General features: G+C 47.4%; 1 protein-coding gene across 2 annotated transcripts in view; it reads right to left on the reverse strand.

Moving 5' to 3' along the window:
- Positions 1-2,318: 2,318 nt before the first annotated feature.
- Positions 2,319-25,537, reverse strand: part of LOC116990216 — a 69,928-nt gene continuing 46,709 nt past the window's right edge. For both annotated transcript variants that reach the window (XM_033047761.1, XM_033047760.1), the window contains 3 exons: positions 6,047-6,139; positions 3,455-3,504; positions 2,319-3,089 (listed from right to left, as the gene is read on the reverse strand). In XM_033047761.1, coding sequence (XP_032903652.1) covers positions 3,021-3,089; positions 3,455-3,504; positions 6,047-6,139 — 212 coding nt within the window. In that variant the 3' untranslated portion in view covers positions 2,319-3,020. The remainder of the gene's footprint in view (positions 3,090-3,454; positions 3,505-6,046; positions 6,140-25,537) is intronic.

Here is a 25,537-nt window from a genome sequence, read left to right on the forward strand (position 1 = left end):
GAGGAGTACGTTGAGGGAATACGTGCCCTCCGCTCCCACCCTTGATCATATACTCAACTGGTATTTTATTCTCTAATCTTACTATGTTCAATCATTACAGTTAACTGTGATTTCACACCGCTGCTTTGAAGAATGACACGCATGCGTCCTGGCGGGGTCCTTCACGTATTCCCTCAACGTACTCCTCATAAAATAACGATCAAACTTCGAACTGGTAAGTTCTCGTTTAATCTTACTATTATTCAGCGTATGATCAACCTCGGTGAGACCAAACGCTGGCTTGGCGATCGCTTCACTCAACACCTCCACTCAACTTGCAATAACCAACCTGATCTCCCGGTGGCTCAGCACTTCAACTCCCCCTTCCATTCCAAATCCGACCTCTCTGTCCTGGGCCTCCTCCATGGCCAGAGTGAGTCCCACCGCAAATTGGAGGAACAGCACCTCATATTTTGCTTGGATAGTTTACACCCCAGCGGTATGAACATTGGCTTCTCCAATTTCAGGTAGTCCCTGCTTTCTCTTCTGCTTCCCAGGTCTCCCTCAGCCCACTGTCTCCGCCTCTTCCTTTCTTCTTCCCGCCCCCCCTGCACCCTCACATCAGTCTGAAGAAGGGTCTCGACCCGAAACGTCGCCTATTTCCTTCGCTCCATAGATGCTGAGTTTCTCCAACATTTTTGTCTACCCATTCACACCAGTTCTATTATCCCACTTTCCTCACCCACTCCCTGCACATTAGGGGCAATTTTACAGAGACAAGTTAACCTACAAAGCCAATGCATCTTTGGGATGTGGGAGGAAACCCACACGCTTGCAGGGAGAATGCAAATTCAACACAGACAGAGAACAGGATCGAACACAGATCTCTGGCGTGTGAGGCAGCAAGTCCACCAGCTGTGCCACTATATTTTATTTTCCAACACACAAAAAATTATACGTTGATAACTTTGGTTACTAAAAAAAAAAGAAACTATCTATTTTCAGTCTTAAATCTCTAAGTGACGCTATGTCCCCCTTTACAGCTACTGTATGTTTTAATTCAGTTCAAGGCTATTGGGGCAGTACATTGGCTATAAATTTGCTGCCTAAAATTGCCAGAGACCCGGACTTGATCCTGAATATGGGTGCTGTCTGTATGGAGTTTTGTTTTCTCATTTATAACATTGTTTACAGAGTACTGTGTTTACATATTCTGTTGTGCTGCTGCAAGTAAGGATTTCATTGTTCTAACTGGGACGTGAGAGAATAAAACACTCTTGGTTCTTGACTTACGTCGCTAATGTGTGGGATAGAACTAGTGTACGGATGATCGGTGTTCGGCGTGGACTAGGTGGGCCGAAGGGCCTGTTTCCATGCTGTATCTTTAAATTAAACTAAAAACACTAAAACCAGAGGAAATCTAAAGAAGGGTCTCTACCCGAAACGTCACCTAATTTCTTCTATCCAGAGATGCTGGCTGCTCCATGGAGTTCCCCCGCACACTTAAAGCATGGAATAGTCTTCACCTTACCATAGGTACCCAACCAGACGCAACTAAATTTAAGGTAGCTCTTTTTTTCCCCAAGAACCATTTTTTGCTTAAGTCCAAGTCCAGTTATTGTTATGTGTCCCAGATAGGACAATGAAATTCTTGCTTGATGCAGCACAACAGAATATGTAAATATAATACAGAACAGGAGATAAAAGTTCAGTTAGTCTATATACCATAGACCATATATATATACATAATAAATAAACAGATAAAATGCAATAGCCTGTTATTTTTCTGAGTTTGGAATTTGGTGGTGGAGGGTCCACTCCTGTTTAAATTCCATTTGGAATATTTTTGGAGGAGCAAGAAACCAAGAAGCAACAGTTGCTCCAGGAAGTTACTCCAGCTCCAGGGAGTAATTCTGCGTTGGTTTTCAGTGGTCGCGGTGAGGCGGCGACCCGACAGCAATGGCGGCAAGATCTCCCACAATGCAAAGGGAGGGAGAAAGTGGCCGACGCCGACCAGTTGCCATGGCAGTGCGCATGTGCAGGGTGGCACATGCACACAACCACGGCCGATGATGTGCTGGCCGTGGTTGTGCGCATGTGCAGGAGGAGGATGTGAAAGCCGTGGCAGTGCGTATGTATAAGCCGGCCATGCCAAGCCGGACACAATGGCGGGCGGAGATAGAGAGTGACAGAGAGCGAGAGATAGAGAGGGGGCCCGCTCAAGATTAACCGAGAGGTGCTTGCCAAGCTGGGCAAAATGGCATGGCTTTCATGTTGCCCGGCGGGACTGTAGGTTGCCATTGGCACCCGGGCAACCGTTAATTTCGAGCCCTGGTAGAGGATTCTAAAACTAGGGTTAGGGACCTCAAGGGCACTTTTTCACTCCGCATATTGCGTATATGTAATGAGCTGCCAGAGGAATCATATACAATTATGACTTTTAAAGAGGTACATTGATAGGAAGGGTTTAGAGGGATATCAGGTAAGTGTAGACAAATGGGAGTAGCTGAGAATGCTAAGTTGGTTGACATGGACTAAGTGGGCTGAAGGGCCCCATTTCCGTGCTGTCCTGCTCCATGATTGAAGCCAGATGGAAGATCATGGTGAAAGATGGAAAGAGGATAAAAAACATCACGGAATTCAGAAATGGGAGATGAGCATTGGGAGGAAGGGAAATTAGCAGAGTTGCCTCTGTTGAGAAAATTAGGCGCAACTGGAATGCAAGGGTGGGAAAGGGAGATATAGGGGGAGATTATTGCTTGATATTCGAGAATACAGTGTTCATATTGTTGAGTTGTAGTCTATCCAAACACAATCTGAGGATTAGTAGTGACAGCCATGTGACCTAAATCAGGTTGTGATTGTAACTTCCACTGTTAAAGTAGTCCACAGATGTGTGAGACATTGTCTGAACTTAGAGGAGACCTTAACACATTTAGTTTGCATGAAGCCTTGTGTGCCGAGGCATTGATCCTCAGAAGTCTTGCTACAAGGCTTTGAGCTGAGAATACATCTGAAAATGATGGCTGTCGTGCCCATTCTCAATTGGGTGACAGGTATACAGGATCATCTGGTATGGTCGTTTTCAATTGTTCCAATTCTGTAATATCCTAAAATAAAGAGTGCATTTGTTACATGCAGTGGTAAATTCCAGGTAATCAACAGTAATATGATTCATAGAGGGAGATGGAATCAGAAAACAGAATCAGGCACAACTTGGATAAAATATTACAGTTAGCAAATTTCTATAAATGGGAATGTGCCTGAGCACAGGTTCTGAAACAGCGAAAGACAATGTGCACCAGAGAAATTACTCTAAGCTAGGATTCCCTCTGGATTGGGTTGTCAGTGTCAGAGAGCAACAGTAAGAACACAGTAGAATGATTCGTGCTCGTACCTGGATACGAGTCTGTTAGTTCAGAACTCAAAATGAGCAGCTTTAAAACAAAACTACAGGACTTCATTATCAAAATACCTGCTGTCCTTTATCAGTGTCGATGTTCCCGCTTGTATCTTTGCTTTTGCCTGGAATGAATAAAATAAATCGTTGACATGGCACAATATTGTCAGAGGATACTTATCTCATCACAGGACTTTAAAATGTTACAATGGACTAAACTCATATTTTACTCTTTTTTCAGTGTGTTTTCTACAGTTGAGTCAGTGTCGATGGTCCCTCTGATTATCCGATTTGGTAATTCCAGGATCAGACAGTGTGAAAGGGCTTAATCATCAATGCAAGTCATTTTAGCCACAGGTGAACCAAGCCATTTCACACATCATCTGCCGCCCACACCTCAGCGTTTACCCCCTGCTCCTAGACAGAGCACAATGTCCCTTGTACTCACATTAACCATATCACAATTACAGCACGGAAACAGGCCATCTCGGCCCTACAAGTCCGTGCCGAACAATTATTTTCCCCTAGTCCCATCTACCTGCACTCAGACCATAACCCTCCATTCCTTTCCCATCCATATACCTATCCAATTTATTTTTAAATGATAAAATCGCACCTGCCTCCACCACTTCCACTGGAAGCTCATTCCACACAGCTACCACTCTCTGAGTAAAGAAGTTCCCCCTCATGTTACCCCTAAACTTCTGTCCCTTAATTCTGAAGTCATGTCCTCTTGTTTGAATCTTCCCTACTCTCAATGGGAAAAGCTTGTCCACATCAACTGTCTATCCCTCTCATCATTTTAAAGACCTCTATCGTCCCCCCTTAACCTTCTGCGCTCCAGATTGCACCCAAACACATTGTTTTCAACAGTTCATCCTTTGCAGTTTCTCCAGGTTTCAACATGTTTATTCCACCAAATACCCATTTCCTCCCCTCCCATTATATTTCAGAGATCATTCTCTTTGGAACTCAGTCCACTCCATCTTAGAACAAAGCACAGGACTTTGGCCGACAATGTTAGTGCCGAACCTGAGGCCAAGTTAAACTGATCTCATCTGCCTGTAGATGATCCCCATCACTCAATTCACCCCACTTCCAGGTGGCAAACCAATAGCCTCTTAAACATCACTTTCATATCAGCCTCCACCATCACACCTGGCAATATGTTTCAGGCCCCTGTCACTGTTTAAAAAAAAAAAAGTTCCCCCTCTCACCTTGTAACTATGTGTTGGATATTTACATCCTTGAAAATAATTCAGACTGTCTATCCTATCTACTCAATTTTAGAAACAGCTGCTCCTCGACCTACAATGGGGTTACGTTCCGATAAACCCATCGTAAATTGAAAATATCGCAAGTCGAAAACGCATTTAATACAATGCGATACCATGACCAGAAGTCATGCGGCTCGATGCTGAGCCTTTGCACCATCGTAAAGTAAAAATATCGTAAGTTGATGCATCGTAAATCTGTCTTTCTATCAGGTCTCCCCTCAACCTCCAACTTTCCAGTGAAAACAATCCAAGTCTATTCAAGTCTGAAGAAGGGTTTCGGTCCGAAACGTTGCCTATTTCCTTCGCTCCATAGATGCTGCTACAACCGCTGAGTTTCTCCAGCTTTTTTGTGTACCTTCCAAGTGTATTCAATGGCTGCTTGTAGCCGAAGAAAATCCAGGCAGCATTGTGGCAAACCTCTCCAAAGCCTCCACATCCTACCTGTAATTGGCCGACCAGGACTGCACGCAATACTCCAAATACAGGCAAACAAAAATCCTATTGAGCTGCTGCCACATGACCTCCTGACACTCATCATGTGACACTTCCCATCGGGTCAATGACAATGAGTGTCAATGACATTCGGGAGATGACAGGAGAATGATGTTAGGCGGGAGAGATAGATCAGCCATGATTGAATAGTGAAGCAGGATTGATGGGCCAAATGGCCCAATTCTGCTCGTATCACTTATGACCTATTTGCAACAACTGCCACTTCATTGTTCCTTTCCACAAACCAGAAAGTCAAACTGTCCTTTCAGGTAACTTAATGATGCAATCTTTTACACTTTTTTCCAATCAATAGACAATAGGTGCAGGAGTAGGCCATTCGGCCCTTCGAGCCAACACCACCATTCAATGCGATCATGGCTGATCATCCCCAATCAGTACCCCGTTCCTGCCTTCTCCCCATATCCCCTGACTCTGCTAATTTTAAGAGCCCTTTCTAGCTCTCTCTTGAAAGCATCCAGAGAACCTGCCTCCACTGCCCTCTGAGGCAGAGAATTCCACAGATAATCGAGTGTACTGCATTCTGTATTCATAATGTGGTCTGCTCTACTTCAGAAACCAAACACAGACTGGGTCACCAGAGTGAGAAACTACAGACTCAGCCAGGAAGTTTGTGCTTTCCAAGAGTCCCAAAAGCCATCAGGATGTTGCAGTGAAATTCAGGCAGCTCCATGTAGAACTTCCAACGAGGCCCAGCAAAATTCAGGCCAGAGCTGTTTCCAAATGCCAGTAGCCAGTGAGCAACAGATTGGTAATGTGCTGCAGATTAGACAACTGCTCCCTTTCATAAACTGAAGCGACTGAGTGACACGAATAAACCGTTTAACTGACTGCATTCTCCGGAAAGAGATGGCACTGCTTAGATAATTTTAATACTTACAGTGAAGGAACACACTATGCAAGATGAAGATCACCACACACCCGATCCTTGAAGTGAAAAATATTCCCCATGTTGTAAGGCTGCTGTCACAACCTAGGAATGTGCAAAGTGAAGCCACTGAGTAAACCCAACACCACATCTGTAATGGAATAACAGTCTCCACATCTGCAACACAGTAAAACAGCCAGCAGTACTGTACAAAGATGTTGCCAGGACTTGAGGGCCTGGTCTATGGGGAAAGGTTGAACAAGCTAGAGTTCTATTCCTTGGAGTGCAGGAGGATGAAGGGTGATCTTAGAGGTGTATAAAATCATGAGAGGAATAGATCTGGGAGTCTCTTGCACATAGTAGGGGAATGGAGAACCAGAGGACATAGGTTTAGGTGAGGGGGAAAAGGTTTAATAAGAATCTGGGGGATAACTTTTTCACGTAAAGAGTGGTAGGTGTATGGAGCGGGCTGCCAGAGGAGGTCGTTGGGGCAGGTGCTATCGCAATGTTCTCCATGCATTTAGACAGGTATATGGAAAAGATTGGTTCAGAGGGATTTCGGCCAAACGCAGGAAGATGGGACTAGTGTAGCTGGAACATATTGGCCGGTGTGGGCAAGTTGGGCCGAAGGGCCTGTTTCTACACTGCAAGACTATGACTCTACGGCACTGTCCAAAACAGCCTACATACAATTTGCACAGAGCAGCAAGGACCTGAAGTAGGACTGTCACTGAGTTCATCCGATCACAAAGCCATGTTTATTCTCTACACACATTAACAGGGTATATACTGGAGGTACAGGATATCCAGATTTATAAACTGGTTCAACACCATCTTCCCACTGTATAAATCTACCACTAGAAATATACATCAGTGTTCAGATGGCTTTCTTTCTAGCGATTTTAGTGATTAGTGTTTTCCACTCCAAAATTAACCTTGCATTACTTTTGGTAACAGGAGACCTCTGTATAGTTCCTACCAAAATGGACAAAATCAGTTTCCCTGCCTTGACCCCCATCTGCCAATATTTGCCCTCCCTGCTGTTTATTTGCCCATCCAGTCAGATGTAACCCTATTCCATCCCATGTAATATACGTGGATTGCTTCATATTGGTTGCTCCCCTGCTCTCGCAATCCCCATCGTTCCATTCTATTCTCTCCTCTCTTTTCCCCTCTACATTTTCTGATCTTAGTCAATCAGCAGATACCATTTCTCACTTTACTGGCCTTCAGAATATGTTTCTTTTCCCTTGACTACCCTGATAACTCTTCAGACAATGATTAGGCAAGATCTTCACTGTGAAATCCATTCAGGATGCCCTTGTATTTTTTCCTGATATAGAGATCTGTCTCTGCTGTTTGACGTATGTTGTGACAATATCCATGGAATTTATGCATATGAGCTGTACTCATTCTTGCACATTCTCAGACTCATGCATATAATTATGTAACTCAGTCAGTGACCTTTTTTTAAATTTATTTTTATTAGAAGCAGTGTACAAAAGTATAAACCGCGGCATACGACATAATACATTTATTGTACAGCTTCAATTTTAATTTTTAGCTAAAGATGAGAAAAGAACAGAGAAAAAGCAAGAGAGAGAGAAAGTGAATGTGCAAGAATAGAACCCCTAGACTACCAAATTGGTGTAGCCAATGAGTAAGTAAAATAAATAAGAAAAACGTAAAGAAATAAAAAGACAAAAACCGAAAGGAAAGCAAAAAGTGATGATGTACCTGCTACGTATCTCTCCCCACCCATCACCCATCACCCAACCCGTAATTCGATTTAATTCCAAAATTGTGTTGCACCATACTATCCTTGTAATAAATCAATGAATGGTGAATCTTTGAAAATTGCTTTGGTTTTTCTGCTAAGACAAGTCTCATATTTTCAAGATGTAGCGTCTCAGACATGTTTGTAATCCACATTTTAAGAGTTGGGGCAGATGTATTTTTCCAGAATTTAAGTATTAGTTTTTTCGCCATTATCAGGCCATAATTAAGGAACGTTTTTGAAATATTGATAGCTCAGGGCAGGCTTCTGATGTTCCGAGAATAATCAGTTCCATGTGAGAGTCCAGTTTTGTTTTTAATGTTTTTGAGAAAATTTCAAAAATTCCTTTCCAAAAGTTACGTAGTTTTATGCAAGAGGCGAAGGAATGTGTTATGGTTGCTTCTTGAAGAAGACATATTTCACAAATAGGAGATACATTTGAAAATATCTTATTCGGTTTAGTCTTTGAATAGTAGAGTCTGCAGTGTTTTAAATTGAATTAAAGTGTGTCTAACATTAATCGAACAGTTATGTATATATAAAAGATTTTCTGCCTTTTGGAATTTTTAGACCTAGTTCCTCTTCCCAGTCTCTTCTAATTGCGTCTGACGATGGAATTTCTATATTTAGAAGGGTGTTGTACAAATATGATGTTAAATTGTTTGACTGAGTTTCTATTCATACGTTCGTCTAATATATCTGGCAGCAGTTTGGTAGTCATGGGTATATATTTTCAAATAGTCTCGAACTTGAAGATATCTGAAATATTGATTACCTTTCAGGTGGTATTTCGACTGTAGTTCCTGAAATGACAGAAGAGTTCCCATCTCATAGAGATCTCCAAGTTTTTTAATTCCTAGTCTTTCCCAATAAGTAAACGTTTTATCTATAATAGGTGGCTTAAACAAAGGGTTATTAGCTATTGGTGAGAGAAGAGATAAGTTTCTTAGTTTAAAAGTTGATTTTACTTGTCTCCAGATTCGTAAAGTGATGTGAATAATCCGATTTTTATCATATAGTGTGTTCTTCAGCTTTGTTGGGGAGAGAAGAATCGCGCCTATATTAAAAGGCGAGCAATCCTCTCTCTCCATTATTAACCAGTCTACCTGTTGGCAAGCGTTATCCAGCCAGTAAATTACATTTTTAATATTCGTTGCCTAATAGTATAAGAAATTGGGGAGAGCCAATCCGCCCGTTTCTTTGGGTTTACATAGGTGTCGTTTATGAATTCTATGTGTTTTATAATCCCAGATAAAATTTGTAATCTGAGAATCAAGAGTTAAAATTTTTTTTTTTAAGTAGGTGTAAAGGAGTGATTGCTGACACACTGTAACATTTACTGGTAGTTTATTATAGCACATGGCACACACGTCCCAGCACTGACTGCATCCAGCCTTCAGGCGTACTGGGACCTGGTGGGAGGAACAAAGGGAGGATACTACAGTTATACTAATATGATGGGGCGTGGTTAGTGGTGATGAGGTAACTACGTTATAGGTTGCATGCATAACCCATCTACATCCTTCCCCTTACAATTTAAACAAGTTACAACAGTGGCAGGTTTATTATACAGAACCTGCAAAGCTAAGCATACTCTCCGTAGCGAGCCGGAGGTTTTACAATCCGACCCGAGCGAGTGCGCACAGCACCTTCACCCTCCCCACCTGAAAGAATAGGAGGAGGGACAGGAACAGAAACAGGAGGGGGAGAGAAGGTGGGTGGAGAACCCAGCTTGGAGGGGGAACGGAGAGGCACAGGTGAGCCAGGTGAAACAGTAGGGGTAGAACGAGTGGAAGTGGGAGAGAGAGAAGACCTTGCAGGGGACAACAGAGCCTGGGGAGCAAAACCGGGAGGAGCAGGGGGGGGGTACCCGAGGCAAAAGGATCGACCGTGGCATGCAGGGAGCAGATGGTACATTAGTGGAGGAAGGCTCGACACGCGATGGAGGGGTATACGGAACCGCAGGAGGTGGTTTGGGCTCGTTAACCGCCAACAGGTGCTGGCGGCTGCGTCGGTATACAGTCCCTTCGAAATCCACGAGATAGGACCGTGGCGCGCTGTCAAACCCGACAACGGTGGCAAGTCGGGAATAGCCGGTGGGCGTCTGCAAACGGACGACCTGTCCAGGCATCAGTGGGGATAGGGGGCGGCAGGATTTGTCGTGCGAGCGGCGCTGGATCTCGTGCTTCTGGGCAATACGTTGTTTGACATCAGCAGGCTGCCGGACTTTGGACATCAGGGACTGCTGGGCAATAGGCATCGGAGGGCGGACAACACGGGACATGAGTCGCTGGGCAGGGGATCCCATGGTACTGTCTCTGGAAATGTTCCGAAGATTCAGGAGACCCTGATAGAAATCCCCGTTCGAGAGGCGGGTCTGTTCAAGCAGGTGCTTTGCGCTGCGGACTGCCCGTTCAGCTAGACCGTTGCTCTGAGGGTACTCCGGGCTGCTGGTGAAATGATTAAAGTTCCACTTTGCAGCAAACGCTCGAAATTCGGCGCTGGTGAACTGGCGACCGTTGTTTGTCTGCAGCCGGACAGGGGAACCAAACGTGGCAAAGTGACGGCGAAGCTTGCTGATCACCATCTCGGAGGTGATGGCAGGGAGGAGATCCACCTCGAACCAATTCGAGTAAGAGTCTACTAGCACAAGGTATTGCCTCCCGCGCCAGTCGAAAATATCGGCAGCCAGAGAGGACCAGGGCATGTCAGGGGCAGGCTGCTGCAAAAGCGGCTGTCTTTGCTGATGCGGGGCAAGAGAGTTACAGTCCGGAAAGGAATCCACCCTGGCCTGGATGTACTTAGCCATGGCCGGCCAGTAGTACTGTTCCTGGGCATGTGAGATAGTGGCATCTGCCCCGGGATGCCCCATGTGGGCGGCGTCGAAATACAAGCCATGCAGCGAAGCAGGGACTACAACTTTGTGTCCTTTGATAATAATGCCGTCCTGGAGGACCAACTCATCGCGGACTAAAAAATAGGGGTGGACGCTGGCAGGCAACGAATTCCGTTTGGTGGGCCACCCGCGCTTGATGACAGCAGCAAGCTGCTGCAGGTCGGGATCGTTTGCAGTATGTGCAACCAAGCACTGTAGTTGCTGGGAAGGGACGAAGTTAACGTTCAGTACCTGTAAGTCCGACTGCTCGAAGGGGTGCCGGTCGCAGGAGGTCCGGGGGGCCCGGGACAGTGCATCAGCCACATGCATCTCGGTGCCCCTCTTATATATGATTTTAAAGTCAAAGCGCTGTAGCTGCAGCATCATCCGCTGGAGCCTGGCAGGGGCGCAGTGTATAGGTTTGTTCAGTATCGTTACCAGTGGCTGGTGATCCGTCTCAACGGTGAACCTGGTGCCAAATAGGAAATCCTTAAACTTCGAACACGCGAAAACCACCGCCAGCAGCTCCTTCTCTATCTGAGCATAGCGCTGCTCTGTGTCCGTCATGGTCCTAGAGGCATAGGAGATGGGCAGCAGCGTCATCAGCGTGGGGTTGCAGGCAGGCAGCACCCAGTCCAAATCGAGAGGCGTCGCAAGTGACCACGATCGGGCGCAGTAGTTCAAAGAACTTCAGGGTAGGTGTGCTGACCAGCCTCGTCTTTAGCAGGTCGAACGCCTGCTGGTGGTGTGGAAACCATGCCCAGGCAATGTCCTTTTTAGTGAGCTGTCTCAGGGGTGCGCTCATTTCACTGAGGTCGGGGATAAACATCCCCAGGTAATTCACCATACCCAGGAAACGCTGCAGACTGACAACGTCTGTCGGGGCGGGCAGCTCTGAGATGGCGCTGGTCTTTTGCGGGTCTGGCTTTAACCCTTGGGCCGTGAAAATGTGGCCAACGTATGTGACCTCAGGCACCCGGAACTTGCACTTTGACCGATTAAGCTTCAAATTTATCTGCCGAGCACGGTCCAAAATCCGTCGGAGGTTGCGGTCATGTTCGGCCACATCCCTCCCATAGACCAGAATGTCGTCCACAATGATCGCGCAGGGCAGACCTGCAAACAATTGTTCCATAGAACGCTGAAATACCTCGCTGGCGGAGTTGATGCCGAACGGCATCCGCAAAAACTTAAACCTGCCGAAGGGCGTGCTGAACGTGGTCAGGTCCGTGGAGCGTTTGTCCAGGGGTATCTGCCAGAACGAACTTCTGGCATCGAGGACTGAGAACACTGTGGCTTGTCCCACCTGGGCGGCAACATCTTCGACAGTCCTCATGGGGTAGTGGGGCCGTTTAATCGCCATATTCAAGTCCTTGGGGTTGATGCATACCCGTATCTCATTTTTTCCTTTCTTCAACGTGGCGACCATGGTGGAGACCCATTCGGTTGGATCGCTGACAGCCTCCAGCACTCCCATGTTGACCATGTCTTTCAGCATACTCTCCACCTTGCCCTTCATGGCGAACGACACTCTATGGGGTGGACGGATCACAGGCACCACAGATGGGTCAGTCACGATCTTGTACACCAACGGCAGCTTCCCCAACTTGTCGTCAAACAAGTCTGGGTACTCGGATAGTGGATCCATCACAGCTTGCACCTCGTGGACCGTGCGGTCAAACGACACCAGACCAAGATCCTGGCATGCCTGGTTGCTCAGCAACGTCACGCAGTCACTGTCCAGAATAAAGAAAGACAGGTCCTGGGAAGATTTCTGCAGCACGCAGTGGAAGGTCGCCCTCCCCACAGGTGTTAGTTCCTCTCCCCCATAGGCACGCAAAACAGAGCGATCTGCAATCAGCAGCTCAGTCTTCCTTATCTGGTGGAACAGCTTTGTTGACATTACGTTCACTTTCGCTCCCGTGTCCAGCTTAGCAGAGAAGGACTTGTTGTTTACAGTTATATTCACAGAAGGATCAGGGAGGCGAGATCGGCTGTGGAGGAGAGTGTAAATACTTACATCTCCCGTGGAAAAGCTGAGCTCAGAGTCGGGGGCAGCGTCAACAGAGGACTGAGAATCCATCTCGCTATCAACTTGCAGAAGGTTGTTTAGGAGTTGTCTGGGAGCTGAGGGCACTTTCCCACGGGACCGGCAGGCAGCTGCAAAATGGTTCCTTCTCCCGCAGAAATTGCAGGTCTTCCCAAGGGCTGGGCACTGTGATTCTGTGGAGTGCACGTAATTGCAGTTTGGACACTTTTTAGATCTCGGGTCCCGGGATGTACGAACGGGCCGCGGTGGAGCGCGAAAGTTGTCCCTCATACGACGTTGTCCAGCAACACCAGTTAGATTTATGGCTCGGGTGTCGGACCCCCTCTGTCCATGAGGAGGGGTGACCACTTCGGCAATGCGGCACGCATGCATTGCCTGAGTCAGGGTTAGGTCAGGCCGTTGCAGCAGGTCGGCACGTAGCTTCTGATCAATCATGCCAGTGACGAGAATGTCTCTGGTGAGCTGGTCGCGCATGGTTTCAAATCGGCACCGCTGGGCAAGGTGCCGCAGGTTGGCGATGAAGCACTCAACAGGTTCATCCGGCTGTTGCTTGCGTGAGAAGAACCTGGCCCGCTCCAGTATACGGTTGGAGGGCAGGTCACATATCTCCGCGAATTTGCGCAAAAGACATACCGGGTCGTCGGCCGATTCAGCTGGCTCGACCGGCTGCTCGTTGTCATCCAGGACTGCTGGTTCGTAGACAAAGGCTTGAGCTCTCTTCATTGCGTCGGGACCGGCCAGGTTGAGCAAGAGTGATGCTTTGACCGCGGCTGGGTCGTTCTGGTGCGCAATATTGACGTAGTGAGTGTAGTCCATCACAAAAGTCGACCATCGCTCCGCAATGTCAGCGTCGAAGACAAGGGGAGATGGCTTTCGGCATGAGGATGCCATGTCAAGGGAAACCCAACACTGGGCACTAACGGGGACAAAATAAATGAAAACCGGTAAACGGGAAACGCGAGTTTTAAACTTCTGACGCCATGTAAAGGAGTGATTGCTGACACACTGTAACCTTTACTGGTAGTTTATTATAGCACATGGCACACACGTCCCAGCACTGACTGCATCCAGCCTTCAGGCGTACTGGGACCTAGTGGGAGGAACAAAGGGAGGATACTACAGTTATACTAATATGATGGGGCGTGGTTAGTGGTGATGAGGTAACTACGTTATAGGTTGCATGCATAACCCATCTACAGTAGGTATATCGGTATTGATTGAAATAAATAGAGAATTTGTGGGAGGAAGTTAATTTTTATAGCACTTATTCTGCCTACTGGAGACATCGGAAGTGTTTTCCAAAATTGAATAAAAGCGTTTAATTTAGTAACTAATGGCGGGAAGTTTGCGTTGAATAGAGAAGTATATTTTCTGGTTACCTGAACACCCAGATATTTAAATTTTTCCGTAACAATTCTGAAAGGGAATTTTAAAAGGTGTGTCGGCTCTTGAGGTTTTATTGCCATAATTTCACTTTTGTTCCAGTTTATTATATATCCTGAAAAGGAACAGAATTCCTCTATAAGATTTAATATATTTGGAATGCTAACTTGGGAATTGGTGATATATAATAATACATCATCTGCATATAATGATATTTTATTATTGGACTATTTAATATTATAGTCGTAAATGTTTGGATGTACTCTTATACTTTCCGCTAGAGGTTCAATCGCAAGGGGAAATAACGGGTGATAATGCACATCCCTGTCTATTGCCCCTGGAGAGCTGAAATTTAGGAGTACAGGTGCACAACCTTTTATCCGGAGTTCCGGAAACCGAAAAACTCCGAAAACCGGCCATTTTTTCCAGGATGTCGTCTGCACACCAAAGCTCGCGTTTGGCGCCAAACTTGACCCAAAACGACCCACGGTCAACCCAGGTCTGTACTACTGTAGCGGCTGCCTCCTCCCCAGAGACCGGGGAGACACTTAAACATCTGTAAATCATTGCTTAAATGTTAGTCAGTTAGTTTGGAGGGCTTTTATGTGAAGGGGGAAACTTTAATTCTTAGTCCCCTACCTGGTCGGAGAGGCGGGGAGCGGTCAATGCCTTACCAGGTCGCCGTGCAGTAAGCTCCGGAGCGCTGGGCCGCCGACTCCCAGCTGGGGCTGCGGGCGTCCGGCCGCGGGCGGCGCCGGTTGTAGCTCCGACCCCGGCAACTCTACCCCTGGCTGCGCGGCGCTCCAAATCCAGCGCGGCCCGCGGCCGGACGCCCGCAGCCCCAGCACCGCTGTGGCCGCCGACGTGTGTCGGCGGCCACAGCGCTCCGGAGCTTACCGCACGGCGACCTGGTAAGGCATTGCCCGCTCCCCGCTGGTATCCCAGCGCTGCGACGCCGCCGACTCCCAACATCGCGGCACTGAGGCTGCGGGTGTCCGGCCGCGGGCCGCGCTGGATTTGGAGCGCCGGGGTCGGAGCTCCAACCGCGGCCGGACGCCCGCAGCCCCCAGCTCCGCGATGTTGGGAGTCGGCGGCCACAGCGCTCCGGAGCTTACCGCACGGCGACCCGGTAAGGCATTGCCCGCTCCCCGCTGGTATCCCAGCGCTGCGACGCCGCCGACTCCCAACATCGCGGCACTGAGGCTGCGGGCGTCCGGCCGCGGGCCGCGCTGGATTTGGAGTTGCCGGGGTCGGAGCTCCAACCGCGGCCGGACGCCCGCAGCCCCCAGCTCCGCGATGTTGGGAGTCGGCGGCCACAGCGCTCCGGAGCTTACTGCACGGCGACCCGGTAAGGCATTGCCCGCTCCCCGCCTCTCCGACCAGGTAGGGGACTAAGAATTAAAGTTTCCCCCTTCACCCCCCCCACCACATAAAATCCCTCCAAACTAACTGACTAACATTTATGCAATGATTCCCCGGTCTCCGGGGAGGAGGCAGCCGCTCCAGACTTTTCAAGCCGCCCGCGCTACCTACCTAATCTACGCTAAAAATCTTCCATTCGGAAATCCGAAAAATTCCGAAATCCGACAAGTGTCTGGTCCCAAGGCTTTCGGATAAAAGGTTGTGCACCTGTATATGGTTAGTCAGTATTCTGGCAGTCGGCTTATCATATAATAATTTTATCCATGAAATAAAATGTTCTCCCATCCAAAATTTTTGCAGTACCGTGAAAAGATACTTCCATTCTACTTGGTCAAATGCTTTTTCTGCATCTAATGCAATAATTGATAAGTCTTCTTCTTTAGTTCTGTCTGAGTACATTATTTTAAAGGCGCCTCAAATTATTAAACAAATGTCTCTTGGGTATAAACCACGTTTGATCCGAATGTATCAATTTATTAACGTATTTACTTAATCTTCTTGCCAAAGTTTTTGCTAGTATTTTCTGATCTGTATTTAACAGGGCGATTGCTCTGTATGATCCTGGGTCTTATAGATCTTTATTTTTTTGGGGTATAGTGTGATAGTTGATTCAGCTAGTGTTTGTGGTAATGTCTGTTCTTTAAATGTATATGTATAAAGATTGTATAAACGTGGGGAAATTGCCTCGTAAAATCTTTTATAAATTTCGTTACTAGACCCGTCTGGTCCTGGTGTTTTACCGTTCTTCAGTGAATTGATTGTCTCTTCTATTTATTTAATTGAAATCTGTGCTCCTAATTCCTCTTGTTCCAGCGGATTAAGTGTTGGAAGTTTACAGTTGTCCAGAAAGTTTGTAATTTTTCTGCTTTCTGTTGATGTTTTGGATGTGTATAATTTTTGATAAAATTGGGCAAATCTTTGATTGTCAGTGACCTTTAACTGGGAAATAAATCATTCATGCTTTTGATCCCAACACGAGTGCATGTGGAGCCATCTTTCTCCGTCTAATATGTGCTAATTTTACTTATATCGTAAGCAGACACAAATCAAAACATGGTGGCAGCGGTGAAAGTGAAGATTTGTGGATCAAATGGACGCTATGATGATTAGCATAAATGCTTTGAAAAGCTTTCAGGAATCAGTTTCAACACTCAGCGACCTGACTAGCATGCATGAGCGGAATGGTATGCAGGCCAGTGCGCCCACAGTGCTGTGGGGGTCTAGGGTTGAATGCGTGCTGTGGGAGACTGCTTAAAGATAGCACAAGCTGTATGGAAACAGAAAAAAAGTGTTTTGTTTTGAAAATATTTTCAATAGTACAGGTGCACAACCTTTTATCCGAACATCCAAATAACGAAAACCTCCGAATAGCGGCCATTTTTTCGGTCCTTGAAGAAAGGTCCTTGAAAACGTTCACCGAGGGCGGCCTGCAGAGGTGACAGCGGAACCTCCGGTTGGTCCTCGAAGAAAGGGGAACTAAATCCCCATTCATAAAAGAGAAGGTGAGGGTATATTGCGCGGGAGGGTTAATAATTGACAATCTGCTGCTGCCTGCCCGCTGAGTTAAAAAGTTCCCACGGTCACGATACACAGTGTATCGTGAGTCAGTTTCAACCCACCTACACCCCTCTGCTTCCCGGCCATGTGTGTGACCCCTTCCCTCCCCTCTCCAGCCCATTGCACCGGCGCGGGGGCTTTGCACTGTCTTCACGTCGGCGATGCTAGCAGGACCGTGCCAGTCACCGGAGACATCAGGACCAATTGGACATCGACCACCAGGCCCACCGCAAGCTCGGAGATCCCAGAGACCCACAGCCAGCAGCAGCCCAGCCCCGTTCCAACTCCAGAGGAAAACTGCAAACCGGCCGGAGACGTCAGGACCAGCAGAAGCCGTTCCCCGAGCTGCGCCCCCTCATCGGGACACCGACCCCCAGGCCCACTGCAAGCACGGAGATCCCAGAGACCCACAGCCAACAGCAGCCCAGCCCCGCTCCAACTACAGAGGAACCTGGGTTGCGGATGACGGGGCGCAGCTCGGGGCGTCGTAGAGGCTTTTTCTTTCACAGGGAACTTTCTGCTGTCCGGCAGAGAAGAAAGGCTCTACAACAAACGTGTCCCCCGCTCGACTCCACGGAGGAGCGTCCATCTGGGGGGGGGGGGGGGGGGCAGCAACAGAACAGACCTGTCCCCCGCTCGACTCCACGGAAGAGCGTCCATCTGGGGGGGGGGGGGGCAGTAACAAGGCGGTAGGACCGCTTACCCGGCGCACCGCTATCCCAACACCGTGCCGAGCCCAGCCCGCTAGCGCCTGAGCAGCGGGCTGGATCTAAAGCCAAGGAAGAGGCGTCCGGCCAGTGGCTCGGGGAGCGGGTTCCTGTTGGTCCTGACGTCTCCGGCCACCTGCCATCCTCCGGGAACTGTACCGCCCTTGCAGGAGAGTGGGGTTGTTTGCAGTTGTAGAGGAAGGGGGCAAGGGCGGTACAGTTCCCAGTCTCAGCTCCAGTCCAGGGGGGTGGCCGGAGACGTCAGGACCAACGGGACACCGACCCCCAGGCCCACAGCAAGCACGGAGATCCCAGAGACCCACAGCCAGCAGCAACTCCAGCCCAGCCCCGCTCCAACTCCAGAGGAACACGTAGGGGCAGAAGCTGATGGTGTGCAAGGTACGTCTTGTTCTTGGGGTGACGGATGAGGGGGCGCAGCTCGGGCTGTGGGCAAACTGCCACTTGTCGCCGTAGCGGCCCATCGGGGAGCGGATTCCTCTGGAGTTGGAGGGGGAGGGGGGTATTGTGCTGTTTGATCGCCCCCTGCTATCCCAGGGACAGGGAGACACAGCGGCTTTTTAGACTGGTGGGCAATCACTTCCAAAGTTCTGCCCACACAGTCAGTACACCTCTCCTACACTGCATTTCATACAAACATTTATTCTGCAAGAAAAAACTACATTGAAGACTCAAACTCTTCGAGTAACTGCCGGGATCAAGGCGCAAACTCGCGACCTTGCGGATATGAGCCGAGCACTCTACCACTGAGCCAGCCATTAAAATCTACGCTAAAAAAATTCCATTCCGCAGACCGACAAATTCTGAATTACGAAAAGTGTCTGGTCCCAAGGCTTTCGGATAAAAGGTTGTGCACCTGTAGAAGGTATTAAAGAATATTAAGCAAATTACGCAGTCGCGCGTTTTGCTTATAGCTAAACGATACATAAGCCCTTAAGAGCTAGAGGATACACTGATATTGCAAAATGGCACAGGCCAGTCCATCTTTCCACGTGGCTCTACCACCCAATCTAAAGCTCAAAGAGAACCGGGTAGAAGAGTGGAAAATGTTTAAACAAATGTACGAAAATTTTGCAGTGATAACAGAACTGGATAAAAAGGAGAAACCGTTTCAAAAAATAAGTATTCCTGCATACTGTTAGACCGGAAGGACTGCAAATCTTCAAAACCCTGACGTTCGAAACGGTTGCAGATGAGACGGATACGAGTCATCATCGACAAGACCATCATCATAGGAGAGACGAATGAAACGTATGAAAGATTCTTTTTCAATAAACGAGACCAGCAACCAGGGGAAAGCCTTGAATTATATGTTACAGAGCTGAAGGAGCTTGCTAAGACATGCAACTTATGCGATTACCTGAAAGAAAGCCTCATTCGAGGTCGCATCGTCGTTGGTATTGCAGACCAGTTATCTAGGAAGACACTCCTTCAGAGGAGGAATCTGACACTGCAGGATACTGTGGACATATGTCGATCCTCGAAAGCAACAGCGACAAGAACGCAGGTCATCGGCAAAGAGCCGGCAATACACAAGGTGGAACGATTCAAACAGAGGGAAAAGAAGGTTGATTTTCCTTCGCAGAGGTAGAATCAGGGACCGGTCAAGTGTAAGTTCTGTGCGTGGATACACAAGGGCAGGAAGGAGGAATGCCCAGCGTATGGGAAGTACTGCAACAGATGCGGACGACAAAACCACTTCACCTGCTGCTGCAAACAGAGGGAGGAGAGCACGCAGAAACGGGGCTGGCACAAGAGCGTAGAGCCATCTGACACACCGTCCATTTCCGACGCAGAGTCTGAGTTGCATTGAAGTCAATGCAGCCGGAAACAATTCCTCTTCAGGCCTATTCGCTGAGATGCAGGTCGGCACAGAAGCCATCAAGTTTCAGATTGACTCTGGTGCCAGTTCTCACGGATCTTGTACCCAACAAAGAGGACATTAGAAGAGTGAAAATCGTCTTAAAGATGTACAACAGATCCAACCTGCTGGCAGAAGGTAGGACGAAAGTTGTACTCCGGAACAAGAATAACAACAAGAAGTACCGTGTTCACTTCATAGTGGTAGAGGAAGACTGGCTCACACCGCTCCTGATCTGCACAACAGATGAAACTTATCACGGTTCACTACGAGAATTTCAAGAGCCTGAATGCTGCAAGCGAGGCTGACTCATTACTCAAGAGCTACAATTATGTCTTTGATGACAAAAGGCCGGGGAGACTACCAGGCAAGGTCAAGTTGGTAATGCAGACAGAAGTGCAAAGCCGGTACCCGTAGCCATGAAAGGGAAGGTCAAGAATGGTCTCATGAAGCTGGTCGAGCAGAACATCTTGATTAAAGTCGGTGTAGCAGGCTGGTCGTTGCAGAGGAAAAGGACAGCACAGCATTGAGGTTCTGCATAGATCCTAGACTCCTCAACAAAGTCCTGAAAAGGGAGATCCACAGACCACCAGTCAAAGAGAACGTACTCCCTGAGCTGTCCAAGGCAAAGATTTTCTCCAAATTCGATCTGAAGTCAGGATACCTCCGCTGCGAACAAGATGGGGAGAGTAGTTTCCTAACGACCATGAACACCCCCTTTGGGAGATATCGCTGGAGGAGGTTGCCATTTGGACTGGAAGTAAGTGCAGAGATCTTCCAGAAGAAGCTGCAACAAGCCCTAGAAACATTAAAGGGAGTGGGATGTGTGCAGATAACATCATCCTATTCCGAGTAGGGTACATCAGAGAAGATGCAGAAAGGAATCACGATACAAGACTGCAAGAACTTCTTCCTTGAACTGGAAGAAGTTGGTAGTGAAAACTGCTTGCATCACATTTCTAGGACATGTAGTTACAGATTGTGGCCTGAAATTGGATCTGTAGAAGATCCAGGTTATCCTAGAGATGCCCAACCCAACCAATACAACAGAAATCCAAAATTACAAGGTAGTATAAACTACTTGGCAAGATTCTTGCCAATGTTGTCGGACATATTCGAGCATTTGAGGAGATTGACCCACAAGGATGCATAGTGGGAATGGTCATCAGAACATGGCACGGCAATGTCAAAGATCAAGGAGCTGTTGACAACGGCATCTATCCTGGCGTACTACACACCAGATGAACAGCTGACCATACAATTTGATGCAAGCAAGGCAGGTCTAGGTGCAACACTTACGCAGAAAGGACAACCACTGTCCTACATGAGTCGAGCATTGACGCCAACCGAGCAGAGATATGCTCAGATTGAGAAGGGGTCACTAGCAATAGTGTTTACCCTCGAGTGCTTTCATCAGTACACCTACGGACAGAGAGTGATCGTTGAGAGCGACAACGGGAGTACAACGGGATCTGGGGGTCCTTGTACATCAGTCTATGAAAGTAAGCATGCAGGTACAGCAGGCAGTGAAGAAAGCGAATGGCATGTTGGCCTTTATAACAAGAGGAATCGAATATAGGAGCGAAGAGGTCCTTCTGCAGTTGTACAGAGTCCTAGTGAGACCACACCTGGAGTATTGTGTGCAGTTTTGGTCCCCTAATTTGAGGAAGGACATTCTTGCTATTGAGGGAGTGCAGCGTTGGTTTACAAGGTTAATTCCCGGGATGGCGGGACTGTCATATGCTGAGATAATGGAGAAGCTGTGCTTGTACACTGGAGTTTAGAGGGATGAGAGGGCATCTCATTGAAACCTATAAGCTTGTTAAGGGCTTGGACACACTAGAGGCAGGAAACATGTTCCCGATGTTGGGCGAGTCCAGAACCAGGGGCCACAGTTCTGGACTCACCCGACGCATTCAAGCCCATACCAGGGAAGACGAAACACTACAGACCATTACGAAAGTAATACAAAATGGATGGCCAGATCACAAAGCGGAAGTCCCAGAAGCAGCACAACTGTACATCAACGTCAGAGATGAGTTGAGTGTGCAAGACGGCCTAGTATTCAGAGCAGAGAGAGTTGCCTATCACTCCACGCAAAGATATGAAGGAGACGTTCTACAACTCTCACCTAGGAGTAGAAGGAACTCTCAGACATGCTAGAGAATGCATTTTCTGGCCTGGAATAAACTCCAATGTGAAGCAGTTCATTTCAAATAGTGAAGCCTGCAGGACGTACGAACAACAGAATCAGAAAGAAACTCTCATGCCCTATGACCTCCCAGATCGCCCATGGGAGAATGTGGGAACCGATCTGTTCGAACTTGAGAGAAAGCATTATTTAATCACAGTAGACTATCTAATTTCTGGAAAATAGACAGACTATACGACCTGAGCCGCAGTACAGTCATTGTTGTTCCATTGTTTAAAAAGGGTTCTAAGAGTAAACCTAGCAATTATAGACCTGTTAGTTTGACTTCAGTGGTGGGCAAATTAATGGAAAAGATACTTAGAGATAATATATATAAGCATCTGGATAAACAGGGTCTGATTAGGAACAGTCGACATGGATTTGTGCCTGGAAGGTCATGTTTGACTAATCTTGAATTTTTTGAAGAGGTTACTAGGGAAATTGACGAGGGTAAAGCAGTGGATGTTGTCTATATGGACTTTAGTAAGGCCTTTGACAAGGTTCCTCATGGAAGGTTGGTTAAGAAGGTTCAACTGTTGGGTATAAATGCAGGAGTAGCAAGATGGATTCAACAGTGGCTGAATGGGAGAAGCCAGAGGGTAATGGTGGATGGCTGTTTGTCGGGTTGGAGGCAGGTGACTAGTGGGGTGCCTCAGGGATCTGTGTTGGGTCCTTTGTTGTTTGTCATGTACATCAATGATCTGGATGAAGGTGTGGTAAATTGGATTAGTAAGTATGCAGATGATACCAAGATAATGTGGATAATGAAGAGGATTTCCAAAGTCTACAGAGTGATTTAGGCCATTTGGAAGAATGGGCTGAAAGATGGCAGATGGAGTTTAATGCTGATAAATGTGAGGTGCTACACCTTGGCAGGACAAATCAAAATAGGACGTACATGGTAAATGGTAGGGAATTGAAGAATACAGTTGAACAGAGGGATCTGGGAATAACCGTGCATAGTTCCTTGAAGGTGGAATCTCATATAGATAGGGTGGTAAAGAAAGCTTTTGGTATGCTAGCCTTTATAAATCAGAATTTAGGAGATTGAGAGGGGATCTTATAGAAACGTACAAAATTCTTAAGGGGTTGGACAGGCTAGATGCAGGAAGATTGCGCCCGATGTTGGGGAAGTCCATGACAAGGGGTCACAGCTTAAGGATAAGGGGGAAATCCTTTAAAACCGAGATGAGAAGAACATTTTTCACACAGAGAGTGGTGAATCTCTGGAACTCTCTGCCACAGAGGGTGGTCGAGGCCAGTTCATTGGCTATATTTAAGAGGGAGTTAGATATGGCCCTTGTGGCTAAGGGGATCAGAGGGTATGGAGAGAAGGCAGGTACGGGATACTGAGTTGGATGATCAGCCATGATCATATTGAATGGCGGTGCAGGCTCGAAGGGCCGAATGGCCTACTCCTGCACCTAATTTCTATGTTTCTATGTAATGTTAAAATTGTACAAGGCATTGGTGAGACCAAATCTGGAGTATGGTGTACAATTTTGGTCGCCCAATTATAGGAAGGATGTCAACAAAATAGAGAGAGTACAGAGGAGATTTACTAGAATGTTGCCTGGGTTTCAACAACTAAGTTACAGAGAAAGGTTGAATAAGTTAGGTCTTTATTCTCTGGAGCGCAGAAGGTTAAGGGGGGACTTGATAGAGGTCTTTAAAATGATGAGAGGGATAGACAGAGTTGATGTGGACAAGCTTTTCCCTTTGAGAATAGGGAAGATTCAAACAAGAGGACATGACTTCAGAAGTTTAGGGGTAACATGAGGAGGAACTTCTTTACTCAGAGAGTGGTAGCGGTGTGGAATGAGCTTCCAGTGGAAGTGGTGGAGGCAGGTTCATTGGTATTATTTAAAAATAAATTGGATAGGCATATGGATGAGAAGGGAATGGAGGGGTTATGGTATGAGTGCAGGCAGGTGGGACTAAGGGAAAAAAGTTGTTCGGCACGGACTTGTAGGGCCGAGATGGCCTGTTTCCGTGCTGTAATTGTTATATGGTTATATGGTTAAAGTCAAGAACCACTTCTCAAGATACTGAATTCCCAGCACTGTGGTAAGTGACAACGGGACACAGTTCTCATCACAGGCAGCATCTCTGGAGAGAAAGAATGAATGATGTTTCGGGTGGAGACACTTCTTCAGACTGGGTAGGGATAAGGGAAACGAGAGATATAGACTGATGTAGAAAGATAAAGAACAATGAATAAAAGACATGCAAAAAAGTAACGATAACAAAAGAAACAGGCCAAAGTGAAAACGAGAAGCTAGTGTGACGTGTGGGAGAGAGAGAGGGAATGCTGGGGCTTCCTGAAGTGAGAGAAATCAATATACCACTGGGCTGTAAGCTTCCCAAGTGAAATATGAGATGCTGTTCCTCCGATTTGCATTCAGCCTCACTCTGACAATGGAAGAGACTTAGGACAGAAAGGTCTCTATGGGAATGGGAAGGAGAATTAAATTGGTCAGCAACCGGGAGATCAGGTAGGTTCAGGCAGGCTAAGCGAAGGTGTTCAACGAAATGTTCGCCCAGTCTACGTTTGGTCTCGCTGAAGTCCATCTTGAACAATGGATACAGTAGATGAAGTTGGAGGAGGTACAAATGAACCTCTGCCTAAGCTGAAAGGACTGGACACAGTCGAGGGAGGAGGTATAGGGACAGGTGTTGTATCATCTGCGGTTGCAGGGGAAGGTACCTGGGGAGGAGGTGGTTTGGGTGGGAAGGAATGAGTCTACGAGAGAGTTGCGGAGAAGGCGGAAAGGAGTGGAGATGGGGAAATGTAGCTCGTGATGAGATACCGTTGGAGGTGGCGGAGATTTCAGAGGATTATGTGTTGTATGCGACGGCTGATGTGTGGAAGGTAAGGAGTAGGGGGACTCTGTCTCTGTTGCGAATATGGGATGGGGGAGCAAGGGCAGAGCTGCGGGATACAGAGGGCCTCATCTATGATGGGAGAGGGGAACCTCCGTTCCCGAAAGAATGAGGACATCTTGGATGGCCTGGTATGGAACACCTCATCTTGGGCGCAGACGTGACATAGATGGAGGAATTAGGTGTTGGGGATAGCCTTTGCAGGAAACAGGGTGGGAAGAAGTGGGTTTTTTTAATCAACGTCAGTTGATAGTCCATTTCCTGTGATGGAGGCAGAGATCAAGAAAGGGGAGGGAGGTGTCGGAGATGGTCCAAGTAAATTTTTAGTGCAGGATGGAAATTGGTGGTGTAGTTGATGAAGTCCATGAGATCTGCATGGGTGCAGGAGGTAGCACCAATGCAGTCATCCATGTAACGGAGATAGGGCCTATTTCGACGAATGCAATCAACCTGGCTTGCACAATCAAATAAGATTTTACTTCGGAGTCACGTGAGTGACTACGTGAAGAAGGCCGTCCAGGCGCATGTGCGTCATCTCGTCAGAAGCATTGCGCTGCGACCGCGGTAGGAGGAGGACCTCCTCCAAGCGGTGAGTGAAAGAAAACCTGAATGTAAGTATTTTCTACTTTCACTTTCAGGCTGCTTGTCTCCGGAGACTGTGTGCAGAGACAGGCAAGTCTTAGTTTATGGAGAAAGGTGGGAGGGGCGCACTGCAGTAAGCACTCAAGACGACAATATATCTGAGAGTAGCGGGCGCCCGAATAAAAGTTGGGAGATAA

This window comes from Amblyraja radiata, chromosome 30 (assembly GCF_010909765.2).
Source record: "Amblyraja radiata isolate CabotCenter1 chromosome 30, sAmbRad1.1.pri, whole genome shotgun sequence".
NCBI lineage: Eukaryota > Metazoa > Chordata > Chondrichthyes > Rajiformes > Rajidae > Amblyraja > Amblyraja radiata.